This window comes from Saccopteryx leptura, chromosome 2, assembly GCF_036850995.1.
Source record: "Saccopteryx leptura isolate mSacLep1 chromosome 2, mSacLep1_pri_phased_curated, whole genome shotgun sequence".
Classification (NCBI taxonomy): domain Eukaryota; kingdom Metazoa; phylum Chordata; class Mammalia; order Chiroptera; family Emballonuridae; genus Saccopteryx; species Saccopteryx leptura.
The window spans coordinates 359687623-359714993 of NC_089504.1; the positions used below are offsets into that span (position 1 = coordinate 359687623).

Sequence of the window (27371 nt, forward strand, 5' to 3'; positions counted from 1 at the left end):
ACGATGCTCTGCCCCCCCCCCCCAGGGTGTCGCTCTGTCGCAACCAGAGCCACTCTAGCGCCTGGGGCAGAGGCCAAGGAGCCATCCCAAGCGCCCGGGCCATCTTTGCTCCAATAGAGCCTTGGCTGCGGGAGTGGAAGAGAGAGACAGAGAGGAAGGAAAGGGGGAGGGGTGGAGAAGCAGATGGGCGCTTCTCCTGTGTGCCCTGGCCAGGAATCGAACCCGGGACTTCTGCACACCAGGCCGACACTCTACCACTGAGCCAACCGGCCAGGGCCTGACCAGTATTTCAATAGGAACTATGCTCCTCTCACTGACCACCAATAAAAGAGGTGCCTCTTCTGGAAGTGCGGCAGGGGCCGGATAAATGGCCTCAGGGGGCCGCATGTGGCCCACAGGCCGTAGTTTGGGGACCCCTGATTTAGAAGATGGGAGGAAAAGTATTAATTTTCTTTTAGCCCCTACATATGCATCCATTAAAAAAAAACTAAACAAAACTCGGAAGTACAAATAGTAAAGAGAAGCTCCTTTTCCAGAGTACAAAACACAGTTTAAGTTGTGGAAGGAAGAGCTCATCAGTATTTCAAAGGGGGGTGGGCAGTCTCTGGGACAGCAGGGGGCCCAGCGCACTCCCCTCCCCCGTGGACCGCGGCTCTCCCCTCCCCCGTGGACCGCGGCTCGCCCCTCCCCCGTGGACCACTGTTCGCCCCTCCCCCGTGGACCGTGGCTCGCCCCTCCCCCGTGGACCACTGCTCGCCCCTCCCCCGTGGACCACTGTTCGCCCCTCCCCCGTGGACCACTGCTCGCCCCTCCCCCGTGGACCGCGGCTCTCCCCTCTCCCACCCCCTTTCAAGTGGCTGTCTTCATTTTCTCCTGGGCATCTCCTTCTAGGGGGTGTTCCTCCTTCTTTTCAGTATTTGTTGCCTTTATTGATAGGTTTTTCAAGCCTTTTACTCCTAATTTTTCAAGTACAGTATAATAATTCAAGAATAGTAATTGCTTGGAATACGAGGGCCAAAGTTTCTAAAAAATCCCCACCAATGGAGAGAACTCAGTGAAGGAACTTGAAGTGTTATGGGAAAAGAACTGGTTTAAGGTGCTGAGTGGCCCTGAAAGAGAATGCGGAAGACAGAACTCCGGGTACGAGATCAGCAAGGGCACTCCCTCACCGGAGCTGAGTGACACCCAGCACCAGCCAGTGGCTTCCCATGGGTCCAACCTGCTCTCAAGACCTTGCAGGGTCGCCTCCTCCAGTTTCCAGCCAGTGCAGTCTGCGTGGGTGAGACGTGCACGCCAAGCAGTACTGGCCTCTCATGTCAGCCCTCCTTCCAGTTGCCGAGTCGTCCAATGGCACGACCCGGGGCTGGCGGACGGCTCCCAGCCTCCAGCCGCATCCAGAGACACAGGACGCCTGGAGTGGTCAGAGCGCTGTGGTGACAACCCCTTCTTTCCAGTCTCCCTGCCATCTTTCCTTCCGTTCTTCCTTCCCCCTTTCCTCCATCACTCACTGAATAAGTACTTATGAAGGGCCCGTCATGCTGGGCACTGCGTTAAGGGATGGGTCTCCTTCTGTACTTTAAATTGATTCTCTAAGCCCAGGGACCAGCTCTGGTTTGTATCTTCAGTGCCACGCACTGTGTATAAAATAGCACACACGCCCCATCTACCCTTCCTGAGTGAATGGATGAAGGATGAATGGATGAATGAACAAGACAGCCTCTGCTCTTAGCTAGCTAAGGGTCCAGTGAGGCACACAGGGAAAACAGTCCATGGTTGGGAACGAGGACCCATGAGATGGCCGTCATCACCCTGACCTGGGGAGTCTGGGAAGGCTGTCTACTGCAGTGGACCTCAACTGGAACACTGCAATCAGAATGAGGTTCTGATTCTCTGACTAGAATGTCCCCTGAACAACTTGAAGACCCCAATGTAGTATATACTCTCTAGAGCAGGGGTCCCCAAACTGCGGCCCCCTGAGGCCATTTATCCGGCCCCCGCCGCACTTCCAGAAAGGGCACCTCTTTCACTGGTGGTCAGTGAGAGGAGCATAGTTCCCATTGAAATACTGGTCAGTTTGTTGATTTAAATTTACTTGTTCTTTATTTTAAATATTGTATTTGTTCCCGTTTTGTTTTTTTTACTTTAAAATAAGATATGAGCAGTGTGCATAGGGATTTGTTCATAGTTTTTTTTATAGTCCAGCCCTCCAACGGTCTGAGGGACAGTGAACTGGCCCCCTGTGTAAAGAGTTTGGGGACCCCTGCTCTAGAGCAATTAACCTAGAATCTGCAGGGAAGGGGAACTGGTAGTTTTTCACTGTCCTGGAGATTCTGATGTGTAGTCTGGGCAGGTAGACCTGCAGTAGCAGGTCCTTCCCACTCACCTGTGGTCCCTGAAGCAGCAGCACCCACACCCCCAGAGCAGGTCAGACTCACCGAGTGCCCAGGCCCCGCTCCAGACCTGCTGAGTCTTAGAGAGGAAGGGAGGTGCGGGGACGCAGGAGAGAGCGCGAAGCATCAATTCGTTGTTCCACACGGGTGTCCACCCCCGATTGCTTCTCAGACGTGCCCTGACCCGGCTCGAACCGGAAGACTCGGCGCCCCGGGACCACGCGCCACCCGCTGCCCGCCAGCAGGGGCAGACCCGCTCCATCTTAATCCATGTTTTCAGAAGCTCCCCAGCCCCCCACCCAGGTGCTGCTAGGTGTGAGCTGCTCTGGAAGACCTGCCATTTATCCTGGATCCTGAAGGACGGAAAAGTTGGCAAAGGGACGTGAGGAAAAGAAAGAGGCAGGTGCTCCGGGTGGAGGTAGTGATATGTGCAAAACCAGCAAAATAAAGGAAGGTCCAATGGGGATTGCAACTGGCTCGGGGTGGCTAGATTATAGCTCATGAGGGGGGGGAGTGGAAGGGAGGGGAGGGAAGGAAGAGGGAACAGAGAGAGGGAGGAAGGGAGGGAGGGAGGGAGAGAGGAAGGAAGGAGGGAGGGAGGGAGGGAGGGAGGGAGGGAGGGAAGGAAGGAAGGAAGGAAGGAAGGAAGGAAGGAAGGAAGGAAGGAAGGAAGTTAGAAAAGAAGGAAGGAAGAAAAAGAGGGAGGGAGGGAGGGAAGAATGAAGGGAGGAAGGAGGGAGGGAGGGAGGGAAGGAAGGAGGGAGGGAGGGAGGGAAGGAAGGAAGGAAGGAAGGAAGGAAGGAAGGAAGGAAGGAAGGGAGGGAGGGAAGATGGGAGGGAGGGGAAAGAGGCAGAATACGAATGTGTGTGTGCATGCATGTGCGCACGTGTGTGTTGGGGCACAGTGTGGTTGGGGGCCTGGGTTCGGGTCCTGCTAAGTTATGGAAACTGTTTTGGAGTCGGCACTTGATCCCGAGGGCCCTCCCACATTGGACCTTCTCCCGGTCCCTGGTGGCCGGAAATCAGCTCTCTGGACCCGAACTTCAGACCCTTCAGATGGCCCTGACCACGGCCGGCCCTTGTATGTCTGCAGTCGTATCTCATCTACCGTCTTATTTCTAATACTGGACCCAAGCTTTTCAAAGAATGGCTTCCAAGGATCACCTATCTCAGGACCATCTGAGAGTGCTTCTTAGACAAAGAGGCCCGAGACCCCAGATCGGTTTCTCCGCATGTGGGGCTCAGATGTTTGCATTTTAAACAGGGTGCCGGTCGTGAATAACAAAGCTGGGCCATCCGGGCGCAACACTACAGCCCCCTTGAGGTCTGGGCCAGCGGCTCATAAATCCTGGAACCTGACACTGCACCTCTGTGGACAACCTTGACTTCCTCTCTCTACTCATCCACCAGGAAGTAACAAATCAAGGTGCTTCCACAAACGAAGCAAGAAAACTTCCAGGAAGTTGATGAAACGCAGAAAACTGCTCCCTCTAAGAGCCAGGACGGCGTCTGGTCTTTGTCATCACGGACACGAGACGAGACTGGAACCAGGCTCTCCCGCGGAGGTGATGGGAGGCGCCCGGGGGACAGGACCTGGCTCTCAGAAAGCATCGTGGGCACCTCTGCCTCTCGTTACTGTTACCTTTTCAAACAGGCCGTTCAGGAGCTAAGGAAGCACTGAGCGCATCCTCTCTGGATCACTGTGCTTGTGACGCTCCTTCCTCTCTCCGACTAGACTTGAAGTGACTTGCAGGCGGGACTGTGGCCGAGGCACCCGGGCCCTCTCCACAGCTCCCCGTCGGGGAAGGGACTCAATAAATACATGACGAATGGATGAAAGATGGCTATGTCACAGAAACCCAAATGTAATAAATAATAGTTCATTTGGAAGCTGCACCTGTGGGAGAATTCTGTGAACACCTGCTGTGGCCGGCACTCCTGTTTACCTCGCCTATCAAAGAGGGCAGCTGTTCTGTTCCGTTCCCTCCTGTGACCTCCTCTCATTCATCTAATCTGGAAGGGGCTGCAGTCCCCCCCCCACACACACACACAGACTCTCCCAACATTTAATAGGCCCCCTAAATAGACTTGCCCTTTAATGTCAATCTAGTAAAATTCCATTTAGAAACTGGTTTCATTGAATGTTTTCATAGAATGAAAATAACAAGGAGATATTAGGGTAGCTGGTTCCATTACTTAATGGACATGATGTTACACGGCTAATTTCGTCTGTAACAGGAAAGACTGACAAACGCTGCCATATTTTCCTCCTATCATTTAAACCCCAGGATCACAGGATGACATTCAATTCCTGATTTTCTGGAAGAACTACTTTTACAAATCCCGAAGCTGTCCTGAAAAGCAGAAGTGTTACCCTAGTTTGTATTTGTACACTGAACGCATCACTATTTCACATCTGTGTTGTGCATGAAGTAGTCTTTGAACTGTCATTTTAGGCCCTGGCTGGTTGGCTCAGTGGCAGAGACTTGGCCCAGTATGTAGAGGTCCAGGGTTCAATTCCCAGGCAGGGCACATAGGAAAGGAAAGGCAACCATCTGCTTCTCCACCCTTCCCTCGCTTCTTTCTCTCTCTCCCCCCCTCCTGCAGCCATGGCTCGACTGGAGAGAGTTGGCCCTGGGTGCTGAGGATGGCTCCATGGCCTTCACCTCAGCTAAAGAAGAGCTCGGTTGCTCAGCAATGGAGCGACGCCCCAGATGGGCAGAGCATCGCCCCCTAGTGGGCGTGCCGGGTGGATCCCGGTCGGGGTGCATGCAGGAGTCCGTCTCTGCCTCCTCTCCTCTCACTGAATAAAAATAATAAAAGTAAACTGTCATTTTAAGGAACTCTGTTCCTCTGCTTGACACCACCTTTGAGAGATGATGTGAAAATTTTTAAATTAAGCAATTTCACACGGATATTGAGACTTCTGGCTTTCCTTGAAAAGTGAAGGGGGCTTGTGGGCACCCTTACAGCGAGCACCTGGGCTGACCCCTCTGAGAGGGAGCCTGAGTCAGTGGCCCTTCACCTCAAGGTCACTCACATCAGTACCTGCCTGCGCTTGCTGTCCCGCAGTGACCACAGAGATGGAGGCATGGCTCTTTTCCCAAAGGCACTCATGCTTGAATATTGTAAAAAAAATACATGCTTGGCATAGAGTATTAGCCACAACAAAAACAAACCCTTTTTTCTCCCACTGATTGGGGGAGGGGAGTGAGAGAGAAGGAGAGAGAAGCATCTACTCATTGTTCCACTTAGTTATTCCATTTAATTTTGTTCTTGTTGATTGCTTCTTGCACGTGCCCTGACTGAGGGTCGAACCCATGACCTTGGTGCACCGGAATATGCTTTATCCACTGAGTGACCCACCTAGGGCCCAGAAACCGACTCTTAAGTGGAGCTGAAGGAAGACTAGAACAGCACCGGAGAGCAAGCCATCAGAGTCAACAAGTGCTCAGAGGCAGAAAGGAACAAGCTGGGTGAGGAGAAGGGAGACAACGGAGTTGGCTGGACGGGAAGGTTGTCACGGAACCGAGGAAGGAGGTGGCAGCTGAGACAAAGGGCAGCGAGACAGCACAGGGCTGAGATCCGGAGCCGAGGGTCCCAGGCGACCCTCTAGGGGCCAGCGGAGCCCCGGAAGGTCTGCCCCTACCGGCCGGGCATCATGACCGCGTGTTTCACGAGGCCTGCCCGGGCGGCCATATCTAAGATGTGCAGGAGAAAAGTGAGACCAGAGGCGGGGACACTGGTGCGCCCCCCGCCCCCTCACGAGTGGTGGACGGGGGAGGTACGGAGGGAAGCGACCACGTGTGTCAGTAATACTACGGCCTGGGCAGCCGAAGACACTGGAGGGAGAGGGACAGAACGTGAAAAAGTGGCCCAGCGTGAGCTGCCGAGGAAGGGGGCGCAAAGCCCAGACACGGGGCGGAGGCAGCGGCTGCTTCGCGTCAGTGTGTAACGGTGTGTGTGCTGAAGGTAACGGAATGGGAGGCAGCAGGGATGGGTTTGGCTTGAGACATGTCGAGTGCCAGGGAACGGCAGGGCAGCCTACAGGCGGAGGTGCAGGTCAGGGGTGCACACACAGGGGGCGACGCTGCGTGACGGGGACAGCAGAGGACAGAGGACGTTTCTGAGGAAGGAGAGCAGAGGTCTGGAGATGACGCCCCTCACCACCACCAAACCAGCCACAGCTCTGCCCCGTTCCAAGAAACAGTGGGGATCTAAGTCTTCCACACGGAGCCTTGGAAACCAGACCAAACTGTCGTCCCGGCTACTCCCAACCACTCCGTGCCGTTGGTGTGATGGATGGGACTCAGTTTACCCAGAGACAGCAACCGCAGATAAAAGGGATTAATTACAGCAGTTCTCTCTACCCGAGGTGCACAACAGCCACGGGGAAGTCATGACACTACATCTATGTACACAGCCAAAGTGATCACTGTAGCTGCTTTTTCTCTTAAAAAACAAACAAACTTGCCTGACCAGGCAGTGGCGCAGTGGATAGAGCATCGGACTGAGATGTGGAGGACCCAGGTTCAAGACCCCAAGGTCGCCAGCTTGGGCGCGGGCTCATCTGGTTTGAGCAAAGCTCACCAGCTTGGATCCAAGGTCGCTGGCTTGAGCAAGGGGTTACTTGGTCTGCTGAAGGCTCGCGGTCAAGGCACATATGAGAAAGCAATCAATGAACAACTAAGGTGTCGCAATGGAAAACTGATGATTGATGCTTCTCATCTCTCTCCATTCCTGTCTGTCCCTATCTATCCCTCTCTCTGTCTCTGTAAAAACAAAAACAAAAACAAAAAACCCAAAGAAAAAAAACCCCAACACCTTTTAAAGCCATATTCCCGCTTTCCAAAGCCTCTCAAGTCAAGAACCCGAAAGTGAAAGATGCCAACATAATAATCCTAGACCTCGACCCTAAGGAGGCCCTGATTTATCATCCGCAACTGGTTCCCACGCAGCCTCCCTCCCACACCCTTTCCACTCTTTCAGAACTTAACTATAAATTCTGCCACCAGATCTGGGGAGGCTGGCAGGGCAGTGGTGGATGTCAGACCTGGGGTGGGGAAGGTGGCCTGCGGACGGGCTGGGGACACAAGCCTGCACGCTGGCTGGCCTGCTGGCAGATTTCTCACGGGCTGCTCCAGTGGAGACCCGGCCAGCGAGCGCCCTCCGCCCTCCCGCGCCCTCCCACACGGGCCTCCCTTCTGCGCCCCGTGTCTAGCCAGGCTCACTCCTGTGCCGGGGAAATGGGGCTTCTGCTCCTGGTTTGGGTTCTTTTTTATTAAAAAAAGTATCAAGTTAATTCATCCTAATTTAAAACTAAAGTTAATTTTCACCTGGGGTTCCTTTAACTTAAAAAATTTTGGGAGGGGGTAATATAATTTATTGACTGATTTGAGAGCGAGAGAAACATTGATCTGCTGTCGCACTTATTTATGGCGTTCACTGATTGGTCCCTGTGTGTGCCCTGATGGGGGAATCGAACCCACAACTTTGGCATATCGGGATGATGCCATAAATGTTTTGTTTCGTTTTTTAAAGAGGAGATAATGCAAAATTGAGGCCCAAGCACAAGAACTGACTACAGTACAATGAAATAAGTTACAAAATATAAAAAAGAGCCACTTGAAGCAAAGTCCATACCTTGCTAGCGCCCCGGGACTTCTGCTGTGCAGGTGACGGGCTCTTTCTGCAGAGGCTCCACCTCTGAGCCACGGGGGGCAGGGGCACTTCCCAGGGACACGGGGCGGGGGACGGGCGGGGGACACGGGTCAGGATGACTGAGGAGGCTCCAGGTAGATGTGGGAGTCGGCTGTCTGCCCTTGACACCAACCCTCCCTTCCTTCCTATGCCCCTCTCACCTCCGGGCCCTCCTCTGCACTGGGCCTGGGTACCTCGACCCCACTCACAATGCCGTCCCTGGCCCGCACTGCCACCTCACCCAGGCCTCCCCTCTCTCCCCCCAGGGCATAAACTCGTGTCCCCATCCAAGCTCCACTTTCCCTGATATGGACTGATGTTCCGGTGATGTATATATTTCTTAATTGAATTAAGTTACTGTAATGATGAATAACAAACCCTTCGAGCTCCCCTGGCCCCCCACATCATGTCCAGCTTTTGCGTGTGTTATTAGTAATCTGGTGGCTTAATCACTGGTCCTAACTTGGCAGCCAGGGAGCCAGGTCTGGTTTGGGGTTACGTGTTGACCTGGGCAGTGTTTTAAAAACTGGCAGGTTTTACATAAAATCAGGTTTTTCTCCTTCTCCCTTTGCCTCGCCCTGCCCTGCCCTGCCCTGCCTCTCTCTCCTTTCACAAAAGGCAGCAGCTCACCTGGCAGCCCAGGGTCCCAGCTCCAGGGACTGGAGAGCGAGCATCTGTCTGTCCACAGGGCACACGTGCTCCAGCTCAGGGGGATCTTCGTCGCCTCCTGGTCTGTGGCTCTCCTTGTTTTTACCTGACAGACATTTGAATTCATGCCCCTGACCTAAATGACTCTTTATACCAGTGGTTCTCAAAGTGTGAGCCCTAGAAGATTTCCAGGTGTGCCCTATGCTATTCCAGAGAAATACATGCCTGTTGGGGACCAAAAAACCAATAGGGTTTTTGGAGTTTAGATTTTTGGGGGACAGAGGTGTGGGGAATTGGCTGTAAGCTGACAGTCTGCCCAACCCCCCACCTCACTTGAGTGATTAGGTTGCAAAAGGCTGTTAAGCTGTGGTGCTGGATTGTTTACACTACCCCCCATGTTCCCCGGAAAGACTGGAGGCAAGTTTCTTCTATCCTTTGTTTGGTGTCAAGTTAAGATGATATGTATGGTGGGGGTTTTCTGCACTCAACACAATTAAGAGTAAAAAGAGAGGAATTCTTCAATGTATTGACAAGGAAATGAGAGTTTGCCTTTCAAATATATGCCCAAACATTGAAGAAATCACTAGGACACATCAGGCTCTTATTTCTCATAAACACAAGAATGAAAAAACTTAACACATTCCTACCAGGACCTGCTGAATTTACTAAATCTTACTAAGAATGTATCTATATATATATAAAAAGATAACTTTTTTGTCATTTTTTAAATTTTTTTAACCCCTTTTCAACAAATTCTAAAAAGTATAACTCAAAAAATGTAAATAAAAGTGTTTTTTAATGTCAGAATAAATTTAATTTTGTCGTATTTATTTCGTTTAATTACCATAAAAGCATGCTTGGACTTTATATTTTTTTCTTTAATATTTGACTTAATCATTAAAACATATTTCTCAGAAATTTGTATATAGTGCACCTACAATTACTTGTAGGATTTTAAATGCGCCCCGACTTCAGAAAGTTTGAGAGCCACTGCCAACGACGGCACGATTAAAGATCGTCACAGAAGGAGGGAGGAGACCTACTCGAGGTATAGGCCTCCCCTCGCTTTCTGCTACAGATCGGGACCTCTGCAAATGCCTCACCCACAGAGCCCTGGTTTTCACGTTTGTAATTCATTCAGGAACTCTAGAAACACGTCCCTGCAGGGTCCCTCTCTCCTGAGACCAAGGACAGTAAACCCCGTGCAGGCAGCCGGTTCCACAGGGGGACATGGGAAGCGTTCTCAACAGTTGGCTTCCTCCTCTGCCTTTCCCTTCTGCTTTCCACCCCTTCTCCTCCTCTCTCCTCTTCGAAGTGTCTTTTCTTTCCCTTCTCCCCGGCCGCCCCCTGTGGCTCCCCGGGTCAACCACGGAGCCCTCACCATTCAGCAGTTTGCCTGGCCAGCCCGCTTAACCTCAGTCCTCAGCGCTCTGGCATGTCAGGGAAAATGAAGAACCTCTGAGAGGCACTAGGGAGAGAAAAAGTTCAGCAAGTGGTGCCCGCAGACCACAAACACTGGCCACATCTGGTCATTTCCGTCACAGAACTCAAAAACTTCATCAAACACTCACTGGGGGGTCTTCTAGACTGTGCAGGTCTAATGTTGATTTCACACGCATCCAACTCGTGTATTTTAGGAGCAAAGAAAACAAACCCCGAAACCAGGAAGGCAGGAAGTGAACAGGCTCCCCAGAGCGGCTAACTTGTTGACTGACCACAGGGACAGCATTGGAACGGCCGTGCGGAGTCACACCCAATGTTCCCTATGTGCCAGTTTCCACGACCGTGACGAGGGTCACACTCAGAGAGCAAAGCCTCTTCTCGCTAGCAGCTTCAAAAGTTAGATGTACCCACAACCTATCCGAGTTCACTTCAATAACCTATTGTCATTTTATATAAAACCGTTTTCAGCTTTTAAACTGGGACACCCCAGCCCTCCCAAATTGCCTGTGCTGCTTGGAATCATAGGACCCTAGAGATATGACTTTTCTAAGAATTAGTCCTTCTTTTTTTTTTTTTTTTTTTTTTTTTTTTACAGAGACAGAGAGTGAATCAGAGAGGGATAGACAGGGACAGACAGACAGGAACGGAGAGAGACGAGAAGCATCAATCATTAGTTTTTCATTGTGCATTGCAACACCTTAGGTGTTCATTGATTGTTTTCTCATATGTGCCTTGACCGCGGGCCTTCAGCAGATCGAGTAGCCTCTTGTTGGAGCCAGCGACCTTGGGTTCAAGCTGGTGAGCTTTTGCTCAAACCAGATGAGCCCATGCTCAAGCGGGCGACCTCAGGGTCTCGAACCTGGGTCCTCTGTATCCCAGTCCGACGCTCTTTCCACTGCGCCACCGCCTGGTCAGGCTAGTTCTTCTTTTTAATGGCTTCTTCTTCTTCTTTTTTTTTTTTAACCATTTTAACATATACATTCATTGGTATTATTTGCATTCACAATGTTGTACAGCCATTGCTACTGTCTTGATCCAGAATGTTTTCGTTACCCGGAAAGAAAACCTCATACCCATTAAGCAATCTCTCTATTCCTTCCAATCCCCTAACCCCTGGCAACCTTGAATCTGCTGTCTCTATAAATTAACCTATTCTAAACTTGTTGTATAAATTGAATCATTCTATATGTAGATGGGTCTGGCTTCTTTCAGTTAACATAATGTTTCAAAATTCATCCACATTGTAGCATGAATCGGCACCTCATTCCTTGTCCTGGTTGGATAATATTCCATTGTGGGGTGTATGTGTAAGCTTTGCAAAATGAATATTGTGGCTGAATTAGTAGGTGGCTACTGAATTTAAGGAATCTAGCTATGTGACAGGTGGTATTTCTCCTTAGTGGTCCTAGACATGTCAGTATTGTAGACCATGAGAACAGGATCCAAGGGTACCTGACCCACACCATTCACAATCCAATAACTTTGTATCTGTTCAAATTCCATCCTTCCTGACTCATGTGTTGCTAGGTTGTCACATTGCTAGTGACTGTTAAGTTTGATTGCTTTGTTTAAGTATCTTTCCTCCTTTGTAATCAACCAAAAATCCATGGGGTGGTAATTTGAGACTAAGAATATCCTGCTTCCCACAATCTTTTACCCAATAGTTAGCATTCACTGATGATTCGAAAACAATTATATTAGTGGCTGCAAAATGGTGATTTTTATAATTTTTAGCATTCTTCTACATTTACTAGCTTGCAGAAAGACTGTCTCCCTGTCCTCACCTCTGCCTTTTTTGACTATCATGGTGGACTCATGGATGCATTTTTAAATTTTTTGAGTTGATTTTTAGAGAGAAGGAAAGAGAGAGAGAGACATTGATTTGTTGCTCCATCTATTGATGCCATCATTGTTTGAATCATGTATGTGCCCTAATCAGGGATCGAACCTGCAACCTCGACATGTTGAGATGATGCTCTAATTAACCAAGCTACCCGACCAGGGCTTGTGGACTCATTTTTATAACTCAGTGTTAACTCATCATTTTCCTTTTTATTGCTCACTTTCTGCTACTAGCACACAAAGTAGATTCTGAACCACTCTATCAACATCACTCCTGACTGTAGGCAGAGCATCTCCGCAGTCCCGGGGAAAGAGAGCTTACGTGCCAGGAGTCACCTGCTGTTTCCCAGCCGCACACCTGCCCTCCACCCTGCTGAGGCTTGGAGTCTGCAAACTATGTTTCCCAGGCTCCTGTTCTGGAGTTTGCAGTTCCGTTCTGTCAATACCAGGTATTGTTAGGAGCTCAGGAAGCAGGAAGAGGGGTGAAGAGGCTCTTCCTCTCTCTTTCCTCATCCACTTCTAGCAGCATCTCTGCAGGTGTTTGCATGCCTTTGAGGAGCTGAGCTGCACCCACAGCAGCCTCTCTTCAGTGGTCCCAGGGCCACCAAGGTGAGCCCGCCTCTGGTCTGCCGGCACCACCCAGCAGTCACAGGAGCGCAGTGGCGGCTCTGCCCCTGGGCTCTGGACCACCACTGGGCTTCACACAGCTGCTAATTTCTGGGTCACTCTGCTGTCCCCCTTTTATTCTCGCGGTCCTTCCAACGGTCCTGAAACAAGTTCTCAGTACTATCTTCTCTCAGTAGGTTCCTCTTTTTTCCTAATTGGCCCTTGACTAATGGAGCCTCCCTGAGGATAAAAACTTTAAAACAGAAACAAAAACCAAAAAACTCTCTACAAGTACCAGAAAGCAGAAAGAGCTCAGGGCACAGTGGCCTGTCTGTGGTTATGATGGCAAAACTATAATCTGACTTGAACAGTCTTATCAACAAATCATACATCCCTAGAAGATTTCACATTTATCCTAATGGGAGGTCCTAAATTAAAGATATCTACCACTTTCCAAACTAAGCAACTAAATGCATGACAGGCCCATCTCCACAAAGTTTGACTGATAAAAGTGGTCACTAAGATGACCAAGAAACAAAAACACCTTTCAACGAGGAGATGAAACCAAGGTGGGAGAAAGAAGGCTGCTTCAGGTTTCCGTTCTCCGAAATGCAGCCAGGCTGCTGCCTCAGGCACTCGCTCACTACCTTCCAAGCACTTCACAACGAGTGACGGAGATGGCCAGAAAGCAGGTACAAAAGATACCTTTTATAAACAAGTAGCAGGCCCTGGCCGGTTGGCTCAGCGGTGGAGCGTCGGCCTAGCGTGCGGAGGACCCGGGTTCGATTCCCAGCCAGGGCGCGCGGAAGGGGTGCCCATTTGCTTCTCCACCCCTCCCCCGCGCCTTCCTCTCTGTCTCTCTCTTCCCCTCCTGCAGCCAAGGCTCCATTGGAGCAGGGATGGCCCGGGCGCTGGGGATGGCTCTGTGGCCTCTGCCCCAGGCGCTGGAGTGGCTCTGGTCGCAACATGGCGACGCCCAGGATGGGCAGAGCATCGCCCCCTGGTGGGCAGAGCGTCGCCCTCTGGTGGGCGTGCCAGGTGGATCCCGGTCGGGCGCATGCGGGAGTCTGTCTGATTGTCTCTCCCTGTTTCCAGCTTCAGAAAAATGCAAAAAAAAAAAATAAATAAATAAATAAATAAAAATAAAAACAAGTAGCAGAGTCTTTCATAAAGATATCATTCCATAACACATTTTAAATGCACTTCTTGGACTCTTCCTGCATTCTGTTATATTCTAGAACACATTTCCAGATGGCTCCACGCCCTGTAATACAGCAAAGGAGAAAGTGACCATCTGGGCAGACAGGACAAACCAGGGCACAACAGCAGGGTTTTGTACCTGCCGGCTCAGAGGCAGGGAGGAGGCTGCGGAGAGGGTGGGAGGAGGCTGAGGAGATGGCTAAGAACATCCCTTAAAGCAGGGGTAGGGAACCTATGGCTCATGAGCCAGATGTGGCTCTTTTGATGGCTGCGTCTGGCTCACAGACAAATCTTTAATTTAAAAAAATTACATTAAAAATATAAAACATTCTTACGTATTACAATCCATTCATTTCCTACCACTCACATTCATGGCTACGGGTGGCTGGAGCCAATCACAGCTGTAACTCCGGGACAACACCAAGTTTTTACTGGATAATGCGTAACGTACACGGGTCATTGTATGACTCTCATGGAATCACATTTTAAAATATGTGGAGTTCATGGCTCTCTCAGCCAAAAAGGTTCCTGACCCCTGCCTTAAAGGTACAGTCTTACAGAGATGGCGAGTAAAGAAGAACAGTGGAGAGAGGAAGGCTGGAAAGATGAGAAAACAGAAAAGGAGAAAGAAGAAAAGAAAGACTAGAAAGAAGATAGAAGAGAGGCGAGGGGGCAAGCCCAGGAGGACAGGGGGAGCCCAGCACCCCGCAGCCAGGAACGCACCTTCAGGGTGGGGGTTTCATGGCCCAAGTGACTGGCTGACGCAGAGCTCAGAGCCCACCGAAGCGAGCCCCTCCGCGGCAGCCAGTGCCACCGGGCTCTTTGCTCCGAGAAACCTACTTGGGGTTATTCGAGTCTCCTCTCACCGAAGCAAAAAATCAGAGCCTGACTTCCAACGTTAATACGGAGGAAAGAGATATTACTGTCTGTGGGCGTCGTCACCCTCAAAACAGACACAGCAGCCCTAGAGGAAAGGTTGAGCAGCCAGCCTCAAATCCCCACCCAGACATTCTCCCAAGGGCTCCTCATCTTCCTACGTCACCTGTCACCTGCAAACCTAGCAGCTTTCCAGGTGTCCGGTGTCGCCAGAGACACGTGATTGGGCTTAACTGAACAGAGCCGTGTAGACCAGCACAGCTGGTATGCCACTCTGGACAGAAAAACTTAGGTAAAACTACTGGGTGCATTTGAGTTACCATTGATAGATTAGTAGTGATTTTATTTCTTTTTCCAGAGAACCTATATATGCCTTTAAATAGCTAAATCCTCTAATTTGCCAAAGACAAGTCATACTATGTTCAGCTGGGTAGGGATTAGAAGAAGCAGACACAGGACAAAGAGAAGGTCCTCTCAGCGTGTTTTCCTTACCCTTCCCTTTACATAGAAAAAAAACTAGATTACCATAATAGGTTCCACTTTGCAAAGTGGTTAGAAGTATGTTTATTCAGTACTTACAAATGAAAAGGGCTTCTCTCCCAAAAAATCTGCCTACAGTCTAGAATTTATTTATGTAACTGGCAATGAAGGTACTTTTTTTTTTTGCAGGGAGGGAGACATATTCAAACTTAATCCCATTCTGTTAACATAGACTGGCACCATCACATGCCACCAAAAATATAAGCCACAGCTTAAGACCTACTTATGTAAGGAGAAAACCCACAGGAAGCAGTTAGACATCACTCTGGCCGGATAGCTCCATGGTCAGAGCATCGCCTGGATGTGCAGAGGCTATAGGTTCGTTCTGGTCAGGCAACACACACAGAAATACATCAGTGTTTCTGTCTCTCTCTCTCTGTCTCTTCTACTCCTCTTCTCTCTCTAAAAGCAACAAATAAAAAATTAAAATAGGGAGAGAGAAGTAGAGTTGGAAAAAACAGACAAAAGAGAGGTATAACTGGATCACAAAGGATAGCCCTTTTCTGGAAGGCCTGGAAGTTTAACCTTTCTCAGAAACCGAAAGTATAAAATCAATTCAATCTCGCAGCAAGATGTCTACTGCCAAAGAAAAAAAAAAGCTGTTACTGAAATCACCTAAGAGGTACAGTCTCAGAGGGCTGATACTAGAAATCGAGACGTTTCTGCAAATAGAACATCCCAGGCAGAAAATTTTCCTTCCAGGTTTTAAAAGTAAATTGCTAATATTTTAGATGTAGGGATACAGTATATCATCGACCAATTAAAGCAGGGGTCCCCAAACTACGGCCCCGCGGACCGCATGCGGCCCCCTGAGGCCATTTATCCGGCCCCCGCCGCACTTCCGGAAGGGGCACCTCTTTCATTGGTGGTCAGTGAGAGGAGCATAGTCCCCATTGAAATACTGGTCAGTTTGTTGATTTAAATTTACTTGTTCTTTATTTTAAATATTGTATTTGTTCCCGTTTTGTTTTTTTACTTTAAAATAAGATATGTGTAGTGTGCATAGGGATTTGTTCATAGTTTTTTTTATAGTCCGGCCCTCCAATGGTCTGAGTGACAGTGAACTGGCCCCCTGTGTAAAAAGTTTGGGGACCCCTGAGTTAAAGTATGCTTTACGAGTATTAGTAGGAATGGAAAGAAGAAGATACAGTAACAATAATGCTTAATTCACACGCTTATTTTGAAAACGGCCTCTATTTTTGGAGCCATGTTTGCTCCTCTTTCTCTTTTATTTAGGCAAATCAAACAGCTATTAAGATTCTGTTACCACATCATCTAAAAAATGGTCGTGTGGACTAGTGTGGCACATTAGATTAAAGATGCCAAGGAATTTTAGAGATATTATCTTAACTCTGCCATAATTTCATGGGATGGAAGATAGCAAGCAAGTATTTATTCAATTTTTAATTAGAAAAAAAATGTTATTGTGGTAAAATACACATAACAAAAAAATCTAGCTCCTTAATCAGTTTCAGTTCCAGTTCAGAAGCAGGAAGGATATTCACACTTTTGTGCTTACGGCCACCACCGTATTCACTCATTCTTTAAAGTGACCATTTTCAGTCTTCTTACCAGTTCTCTGTATATTTTACAGGTAAGAAGTTATACCAGACCAATGGCAACACAATGATGAAAGACCTTCCATCTATTCTATGATTTTTTTTAAAAAAATAAGACTTTTCAGAAGGCCAAGAGTCATTTGAAAGGAATGATGGCTTAAGGTCCGAAACAGGGAGAAAGGCTCCTGGAAGCACAAGAAGGGCTCTTGGAAGCACAGCAGGCTCAGAAGGACTCGTGGGGGCTGACCAGGGCGCCAAGGCCACCGAGATGCAGGCCAACGTGCGGGAGCTCCTCGCAGACACCCTCGGGGAGACCCGAGGCGCGGCCCTGGGAGGGGCCTGTGCAGCGGACTGCAATACCCGGTCTGCCACAAAGACCATCTTGCTGCTAATCCGGAGAAATGGATCTCAGCACTCACCTTCACGGGCAGAGAAAACCCAACAGTGATGTAAAATGAGCCCCAAATCAATTACACCAAGGAATTTAACACTGGTTCAATGACTGAAAATTGTCAGTATTGCCTGGCTCTGGGATACAAAGAAAAGCAGAGTAAAGAAAACAGGTAAGTTCTGAGTCCCCGGGGAGGGGCTGTTGGAGCTGATTCACGGGTCCCCAGACCTGATAAAAACGTTAATCAATGCAACAACGCCTAGAGTCAAGTTCTTTAATAGTATCCAGACTCAAAATACTGCATTTCCAAAGGGTTTGGTAAAGGAGAATTATCTGTTTTCTGAATACCACAAATTCCCTTAAACAATCCAAGCTCTCCTACTTCGTTTAAAAATGTGCAGTTTGAGCCCTGGCCGGTTTGCTCAGTGGTAGAGCGTAGGCCTGGTATGCAGGGGTCCCCGGTTCGATTCCTGGCCAGGGCACACAGGAGAAGCACCCATCTGCTTCTCCACCCCTCCCCCTCTCCTTCCTCTCTGTCTCTCTCTTCCCCTCCCGCAGCCGAGGCTCCATTGGAGCAAAGTTGGCCCGGGCGCTGAGGATGGCTCTGTGGCCTCTGCCTCAGGCGCTAGAATGGCTCTGGTTGCAGCAGAGCACCAGCCCAGATGGGCAGAGCATCGCCCCCTGGTGGGCTTGCCAGGTGGATCCCAGTCAGGTGCATGCGGGAGTCTGTCTGACTGCCTCCCCGTTTCCAACTTCAGAAAAATACAAAAATAAATAAAAAAATAAAAATAAAAATATGCAGTTTGAAGCGAGCCTCTGTGTCTTTAGGACAAAAAGAAGTTAGGAGGGCAGGTTCTCTGGACGGCAAGCACACTTTGCAATGGAGCGCTTTCCACATGGGCACCCCCCGAAGTGCATGGCGTGGTCAACAGCAGCGGGAGGAACGATTTACTCGTGGACAGAACAGCAAACGTGACCGACCGAGAGGCTTTGTAGAGAGTTAGAAATGACTACCAGGTATTAATTGCTATAATCTCTAAAAATATTTAACTTCTTTAATTTTGCATGTTAATAAGTGAACCCTAAGAAAGAACATACCTCCTAAGAAGGGTTAACTGAGCTCAAATTTTAAAAACAGAGCCTTGTGCCCTGGCCGGATAGCTTGGCTGGTTCATCTGGATGTGCAGAGATGGCTGGTTCGATCCCTGATCAAGGCATATACAGAAACAGATCAATGTTTCTGTCTCTTGCTCTCTCTTTCACTACCAACCAGAGCAGCTCTATTCTGATCGACCTGAGGACAGACCAATCAGGGACCAGGGGCAGGGACTTCTGCCTGTGTAAGCCAGCTCCCCTCACTCTGGGTGCACACTTTCCCTTTCCACCAAAGACTGAAGTCTGGCCAAACTGAAACGCCGGATATCTTGCCAGAGTGAGTGGAGCAGATAGCACCAGCCATGAGCAGGGCAGAGCTGTCTCGCTGGAGAGGGGTCTGGCCCCAGGGGTGCCGCATAACCATTCTGTTTTCACAACTGTGCTGTATCACCATTGAGCTGTTTTGCACTGAATAAAAGTTTCCTTCTTCACCACACCCAAAATTGGGGATGCCTGTCGGTGTTGAATGGGCGCCAACCAGATTGACACTATTCGACTCTATCAGTAGTTACTGTTTCTTGCAGGCAATATTGGGTATCACAGCTAATAATAAAGCGAAACAACCCCATTCTGAGCACACACTAATCACTAGCTGGGGCTGGAAGACCTCTGGCACAGAACGGCAAGCACTAGAAAGTCAAGAGGGCAATGTGACATTTAAATTTTTGTTTTGATAATACACAAAGAAGATGACCCACTTGAGAATAATTATGAGTTTAATAACCCAAAAAGCAGCTACATGTCCACTGAATCTCTTTTATAGTTGTTATAATTTTAAGAGGGGAGAGGCATGCAAATCTCTACCAAACCTTAAATTTTAGGGAACTGCCTCAAAAAATAAAAGACACCTATCAGCTCACATTTAAAAAATGTAACTAAAAATAGCCCCGGAGCTAAAACATCATCTTGAGAGGAAAGCGTAAGGAATCTCTATCCACTACCCACTCTGAACACAGGACTAAAGAGCTATTCTCAATAACCCTGTTCCTTTAGTTTCTTACCCGAACATATACCACCAAACTTTCTCATACCATCATTAAAACATTTCCCTTCTTTCTTGTTTTGGTCTGATGAGAAAAATTAGATATGCTTGTTAAAATTTTTTTTCAACCAACAAAGCAATACCTAACACGGTAAAAGTTTGTTTAGGAGTGATTGACCTCTGCAAGTAATCGTACCTGGCAGCGGCCACCCCTGTGAAAGGAGGAGATTGACAAAGGTCTGACCTAGGTCTGATTTATTGGGGGTGTGTGTGCACGCACGCATGTGCAGGAGAGAGGGGCGTGTCTGATTATCTTCAAAGGCGTATGGAGAAAGGATGAGAGAGTTGGTCAGAAGCTCAAAGACCCTGTGGTCTAAGCCAGGGGTCCCCAAACTACGGCCCCCTGAGGCTATTTATCCGGCCCTTGCCGCATTTCCAGAAGGGGCACCTCTTTCATTGGTGGTCAGTGAGAGGAGCATAGTTCCCATTGAAATACTGGTCAGTTTGTTGATTTAAATTTACTTGTTCTTTATTTTAAATATTGTATTTGTTCCCATTTTGTTTTTTTACTTTAAAATATGTGCAGTGTGCATAGGGATTTGTTCATAGTTTTTTTTATAGTCCGGCCCTCCAATGGTCTGAGGGACAGTGAACTGGCTGGCCCCTTGTGTAAAAAGTTTGGGAACCCCTGGTCTAAGCCATTGACTTTACATGGCAAAAGACATCAAGTGACTTCCCTCCTAGCCTTATCCAGGTTGGATAATTACAGTCACAGCAGAATCCAAGTCTTCGATTTACAGATATAAAATATAAAATAACATCAAGTGATGAATGAGAAGCACTTGAGGGTAATGGTCAGCTCCTGAAGGATCAGGCTGGCTTGGCAATATCTTGAGCGGGGATGGGGGGCTCTTGCCCCATTGGTAGTAGACCAATGACAGAGGTGACACGGACTTTGAGTACACAAAGCATACTCCGGGTAGCCTCTAAATGTAGCCGGTACTTTCTGGCCCCATAAGGCTGGGTGAGAGCAGATGAGTTCTTCGGTGAACAAACATGACCAGAAAACGTGCACAGAAACATCCATCAGCCGTAATGTCAGTGGAGGCCCATGCAGTGCCATTATTACTCCGTAACTACATAACATTATTACTCCATAACTATGTAACATTATTTTTTATTTTCTTTTTTTTTAATGTAACATTATTACTCCATAACTATGTAAGCCACTCTTGGAAATCACACCTTATCTTTCCCAGCCACACCAAGCAAAAGAATAATTTAAAAAAATGATTTGACTTTCTGATCATTTCTGATCTTCCCTTGATGAGAGCAAAAGTCACTGCCTTGTCACAGATCACAGAAGTGCAGGGGCCTCGGAGGCGGTCATGGTGACAGTCCGAGGCTGTCAGCCCCGATCAATCACCTTCCATTAAGTAAAGGTTTTCCAATTTTGTGCTTTTCCCCAAAGCTTCATGTTGCCTGGATTAAGCTGAAGCGTCATGTTGCCTGGATTAAACTGAAGTGTCACCATTTGAATTTACTGCTCCCTAAGTAAATGTTATTATCAGAAAAAAAACTAGTTTTTCCCCAGTAGGAACTCAAAATCGAAGCTGCCAGCAGTGATGTGGCCACCTATAAAAGCTATCTGACCAGACACTTCACAGGGGTGCATTACACAGACTTCACGAGCAACCGGGGGCCCAGGTGGGAGAGAGCATTCACGGGGCCAGGAGAAGGAGAGGCCTACAAGCTACACACATTTTAGCTTAATGAATATGAAGCAATTCCGGAATAGTCATGGTAGTGCCACCGTGCTCTCGGATTTCAGAAGAAGGTTTCCTAGGAGTTTGACGCTATATGGTTTTACTACCTGGTTCCTATTATCTTCATGACGGAAAAGAAGCCACTTTTTTTTTCTAAAATAAAGCAGATATGTCTAGTGGGCAAACAGTTTAAAATCAATTGAAAAGGGACACAGAGGACCAAGGTTCAAAACCCCAAGGTCACTGGTTTGAGCATGGGCTCATCAGCTTGAGCGCAGGGTGGCCAGCTTGAGTGTGGAATCACAGACATGACCCCATGGTCGCTGGCTTGAGCCCAAGGTCGCTGGCTTGAGCAAGGGGTCACTGGCCTGAGCCCTAAGTACTGTCCTCAGAAAAATGAAAGAGAAAGGAAGACAATTAGCACCAGAGGCTCTCCAAGACCTGGGCCCCGCCCTACCTGTGCAGCTTCATTTCCTGCGCCTCCAGCAGTCACTCCTGATCCCAGCCCTCCAGCCCTATTTGTTCTTTCAGACCGAGTACTGTTGCCTGCGTGGGGGCCCATGCTGTCTGGTGCTGATCTTCACCAGCAAACTGCTTCCCTTCCCTAAGACGTCCGCATTCCGAGGAGCTGAAGGCAGATTCAATGGTTCCAGGTTGGGAAAGTGTTAATGCAAGTGTTCGTTGGGCTGATTTCTAACCACATCCCTGAAACCTTGCTAAAACCCCAGTGTGCTCAGACAACATTACACAATGGTCAACATGCCGAGAAGCAACTCTGTCCCTCAACCTGAGTCATTGAGGATTCTTAGTCTGGCCTTTCACAATTGGCCGGGTCCCTCAGACTCAGACAAGGCTCTATTTTGAATTCTAATGAGAACAAGACACACTGAATATTTAAACGGAAATTACAAAGATCCCGCTTTCACACAGATATCTTTCATACGGGTAACAGATCTGGAAATACATACAGGTACCAACGGAAAATACCAGTCTAATTTGCATTTAGAGGCTGGAAAAAGACAACACTGTTTTCTACTTGGTGCTCTCAACAACTTGGGGTGGGTGAAGAAAGGGGGGGGACCATGCAAAGACCTCAGGAAAAATTTTAAAGCCCTGGCTCGGAGTGAAAGATTCACAAAGAGGTGCTTGAATCCTTTGTTAGCAACTGAACAAATTCATCACCACACCCTTCTTTGTGGTCCTCTTGCATTTCAGTCTGTACTTATAACTAGAAATTTCCTCACTGCGGAAGCATCTATGACAGATCCATTGGATCAGCAAGGAAGATATGCTGAGGACAGGGAAACAAAGGCCCATTTCATGGCTCACAACCTAGTTTTTCACCCCCTTAAGTAAAAGAAGGTGCCAGCTGCCGTCCTCAGCTAGCAGAAGCGCTCCTAAACAGTAATAGAGCGTCATGTGACAAGTAACCGAGCTACACGTGAGGGAGTTCCTAATTCCACCCCCCAAATAGTTAAAACATACCTTGCTTGCAGTTTCATGTATGGACGTGTATGTGATTGCATAGGAAATGATTGCTCTGGGCTTGCATTTAGGAAAAGCGGGCGATTAACTCTCCGTTCTGTCTGTCGTCCCAGATGCCTTTCTTATTAGGATCAGGATTTAACTTCCGTGGCAATGGGATAACCTCTTGCAAATGCTAGCACTCATGGAAAAGGAATTTGTCTTTGTGTCCAAAGTTTCGGGATCGAGGGCGAGGAACGGAGACCCTGTGCCCGGAAGTGACGTAAGAAGGTCGGTGAGACAAAGCCAAGGGTGCTCTGCCCCTGGCGGGAAGGAGGACGCGCCCGCCGCTAGGGACGGAGGCGGCCTGGGGGTTGGTACCTGACGAGTCAGAAGCGGGGTGGGGGGAGCAGAACGGGGGAGCACAGGAGAGCACGCCGGCCCCTCCGCGGTTCCGGAGTCCCTGTCCGCCGGGTCCTCGCCCACCGTGTAGTCCCAGCCTTCCATCTCGGCCGTCAACACAGGAGAGGGAGGCGGTGCCTCTCACCGTGTGCGTCTCAGGTGACCTCTGCCCAGAGGTCTCCGTTCCAAATAGATGTAGCAGATGGGAGGGATTCATTACACTTCCCCCATGGAAAGGGCTTCAGGTTAGGCAAAGGCATGTGCGTGGATCACTAGGTTTATTTTATTATTATTTTATTTTATTTATTTTATTTATTTTATTTTATTTTATTTATTTTATTTTATTTTATTGTACCGGATTTCTATTCACACTGAAAGCCTCCGCTTTATCAACTTGTGGCACCTCTGTGAGATGAAACGCCACACAGTAATCACGGCGATGGCCACCGCCGCGCCCACCACTGGGCTTGGCTTCCGTTCGGGCGAGAGCGCTGTTCGCAGGAGCGTGTATTTAAACTTCACAAAAGCCTGCATCGGAACTTCCGCAGAACAGCACCGAGCCGCCTCAGAACTTCCTGGCGTACTCGTTAGACAACGAACATTCTTGAACTCCAACCTCGCGCTGCTCAGTCAGCACCTCCAGGGAGGGCTGGGAATCGCATTTTAGAAATCACTCCGAGTGAGTCTTGTCTTGGCATGTGGGCGCCATTGCACTTACCAGGCGTTAGGAAGTAAAGCGACTGCAATGGGCACCATCACCAAAAGCAGGATTGGAACTCACTCGAACTCACTGGGCTCGTAACTGCTCTAGACTTCGGTCTTCAACAATGAAGCTTGTGGTTTAAATCAAAGCACTGCACATCCGTCAGCAAGATTGCCTTTAAAACCGAGATCTGCCACCACCAATCTGCATACGGTCGTAAATTTCCCAAACTGTTCTTCTCTATAAGCATACAGAAACGTGTCTTATTTTAAATATATATATAAGGTCTACCGGAAAGTTCTGTTTCTATCACAACAAGTTTCGACACGTAAGCACGTTTATTTGGCGCATGTGTGTCTATTTTTATCACTTAACGTATACATACTGACGTAGCAAATTAACTAAAACAAAGTTGATTCACGTTAGTCTTATGTGTGAAGTGATAGTGTACCCATGGCTACTGATAAAGTTCATTTACTCCACTGTATTGTATACGAATTTCAACAAGGAAGAAATGCTACAGAAGCATGTCTGTCGCATCCGCCATATTCCCCGGACTTAGCACCCTCCGACTATCACTTGTTTTTGTCCTTACAAAATTTTTTGAAGGGCAAAAAATTCAAAAATGAAGAAGATATCAAACAAGCACTGGTTCAATTTTTCGCATCGAAAGATAAAACATTTTTCAAAAATGGGATATACAAATTGCCCTCACGCTGGCAAGAAATCATTAATAATAATGGCAACTATATTATTTAATAAAGTTTATTGACGGTAAGAAAAATTTGTATTTTGTTTTAATTCCAAAAACGGACAGAACTTTCCGGTAGACCATATATCTATCTATCTATGCATTATACTTCCCCTGAACTAGTAACAACTCACTTCATCTGAACGAGATTTAGGTTATCTTCCAGCAATTTCGATGCTTCCTCAGACGGGACCGCCTGCTTCAGAGGAGCAACCAAAGCCCTGCAGTCATTAGACAAACGTGGGAACCTGACGCGGAGTCAGCCGCCCGCGATGGGAGGCCGAGCCCTAATAGAGCTCTTCCTTACCACAGGATGTTGACTTCCTGTCCACCATGTTCACACGCCTGGCTTCAGTGCGAAGTTTCTCATCTGTATTCTCCACTAGGTTGGCGAGGTCATCAATTATCTCTAGGAAGGAAAACAAAGATGGACGGTTAATACCCCAAATCCCCCGCTTCCCAGCAAAGCCTTGGAGCTGTGGCGGTCCTTCCGGTGATCATGCTCCCGAGTGCCGTGGGTAAAGAGGCAAAGGACTCGTGTGTGTTCTTTGAAAACTGCCATTCTGACTCAAAACTGGGGGGGGGGGGGGACAGTAGTGGTGGTAAAACAAAACAAAACAAAAACTGGTTTAACACAATTCCAGGACACAGAGGAGAAATGTCAAAAGTCCTGGGGAAAGAAAGCATGGCCCAACAAGTTTATGGCCAGCCGAGTTGTCAGTCAAGTTAACAGACAGACCGACAGTATGTATAGAAGACTTAGGAACAATTGGGATCCTTCTTGGTAAAACTCCTTGATGATGAAATCTAGTCAACGAAGAATGGAGAAGCCAGAGACCATAGCATAAGAGCTGATGGTGAGAACTGAATCCAGGTAAATACTAGGCAGGGAATACACAAATGCATGGATTAGGTTACAGCCAGGTAGGTGAGCATTATAAACAGTGAGGGTATAATTACAATGGAAAACCAGGAGCAGGGGGGGGGGGGTGGAAAGGAAAAGGAGAAAAAAAAATTGAAGGTGCTAATTTCTTCATCACTCACAGAACAGCTATATTAAGTTGTTAAAAAGTGAAACATGGAAATATAGCTTTATAAAATCACCAAAGCTTCAATGTTTCATGTCATTTTTTTTTGGATAATCTTAGATGTATTTTTCAGTCATCACTGTCTCTTGAAAAGAATCTTTTATATGGTTCATCTTTTTTAATATTAATCTTTTAGAAGTGAAATTAAGCACTTAACATTTAAGATAACATACAGAGTATGATCCTAATTATATAAAAATGTTTCTATCTGTCCTTTTATTTGTATAGACCTACAAGGATGTATCTGGATGATGTTAAATTAACCTAATGTCAATACGATTATTTCTAGGTGGTGGGATCTTGGGTGATCTTCCTGATATTTTCTTTATTGTCTGAATTTCTTATAATGAAAATACTATCTTTTTCCATTTTGATTATTTTTTCCTCCCTTCTTCCCTCTGTTCCTCTATTTTCTTTCCTTTTTTTTAGTGATCACTTTAAAGATACACTGTCCAATACCCATCACCAGTTTTATAGAATTAAATGAAACACACAAAGAGGTCAATAAAGCTTCTGGAACAATGTTAGAGTTGGGTTTTGAAGGCCACGTGGGTGAAGGAGCAGAGAAAGGGAATCCATACAAAAAGAACAGCCTGTGAGAGGCCGGAAGAGGTGGGTGTTCTTCCCGCTCACCTCTCGTGCACTTCCTGTAACTCCTTTCTACGTAGAGACCCTTATTTTTGTATTCCAATTATTTGTTTGCATGTCTCTCTTTTTTTTAATTTTTTATTTATTCATTTTAGAGAGGAGAGGGAGAAACAGAGAGAGAGAGAGAGAGAGAGGAGAGACAGAGAGAAGGGGGGAGGAGCTGGAAGCATCAACTCCCATATGTGCCTTGACCAGGCAAGCCCAGGGTTTCGAACCGGAGACCTCAGCATTTCCAGGTTGACGCTTTATCCACTGCGCCACCACAGGTCAGGCGCATGTCTCTCTTTTACAGAAAGACTATGCCAGAAATGAATTTATATTCATGTCTGTATCTCCCATCCCAGGAGCCTACCTGGTACACAGCAAGATAACATAAATAAATACTACACTATCAAGGCAATGAGTGCATGGAGTCTAAAAGATAAAAAAAGAAAAGCATTGATCAAAGCACTTTGCTGCTTCTTTAAAAGGTGGGTCAAAGCCAAGTTTGCCAGACGTTATCTACAGAGCACCTGTCTAGGAACCTTGCACTCTACGTAACTCCCCATTCCCACGTATTCAGTGACAGGCTCTCTCCCCGTTCCTCTCGCGGTAACGTAAGCTCTTCTAGGTTCTCCTCTTCCTCTGAAAGGTTGGCCATCCCAAGGGTTCTGTCCATTTTTACTTTGTAATACTACCGTGGTGATTTCATATACCTTTCAGTTCATCAATATTTACATTAAAAACCTGCCAACTTTCTGCTCTATAGAGCACTCCAAAATTCTTGACCGTACGAGCAGCTGCCAACTACATATCTGCCTGGAAGTTCCTCAGCCTTCTGACTCCCGGGTCTCTCAAGCCCCTCACCTTCCCCCAGATCTCGCACCGTCACCGTCACTCGTCTGTCTGCTCAATGTGGAGATCTTAGGAGCTCCTGGCTCTCCTCCCTTCCCCTCCTCTCCCATCATTCTATTTTTTGGCCATTCCAGTTGATGCTCCCTCCCCAGTGTCTCTCAATCCTACCATTTCTCTTACACTCTGTTTCTAATACCTCACAAACATTTGTCAGTGTTTCTGAGATGATCCCCTAACTCAACCTTCCTGTTTCTACTCCTGAATCCTTTCAATCTATTCGCCATACTATAGCCAGGGACAGATTTTTTTTATATATATTTCAATTAATTAAAGTTTAAATGGTCATATGTGGCTAGTGACTGCTAGCTCTAAGTATGAAAGAA

General features: G+C 47.7%; 1 protein-coding gene across 1 annotated transcript in view; it reads right to left on the minus strand.

Moving 5' to 3' along the window:
• STX8 (syntaxin 8) overlaps positions 1–27371 on the minus strand; it is a 225675-nt gene that overhangs the window by 69793 nt on the left and 128511 nt on the right. Inside the window, exon 7 of the mRNA XM_066364862.1 lies at positions 24726–24827. Coding sequence (XP_066220959.1) covers positions 24726–24827 — 102 coding nt within the window. The remainder of the gene's footprint in view (positions 1–24725; positions 24828–27371) is intronic.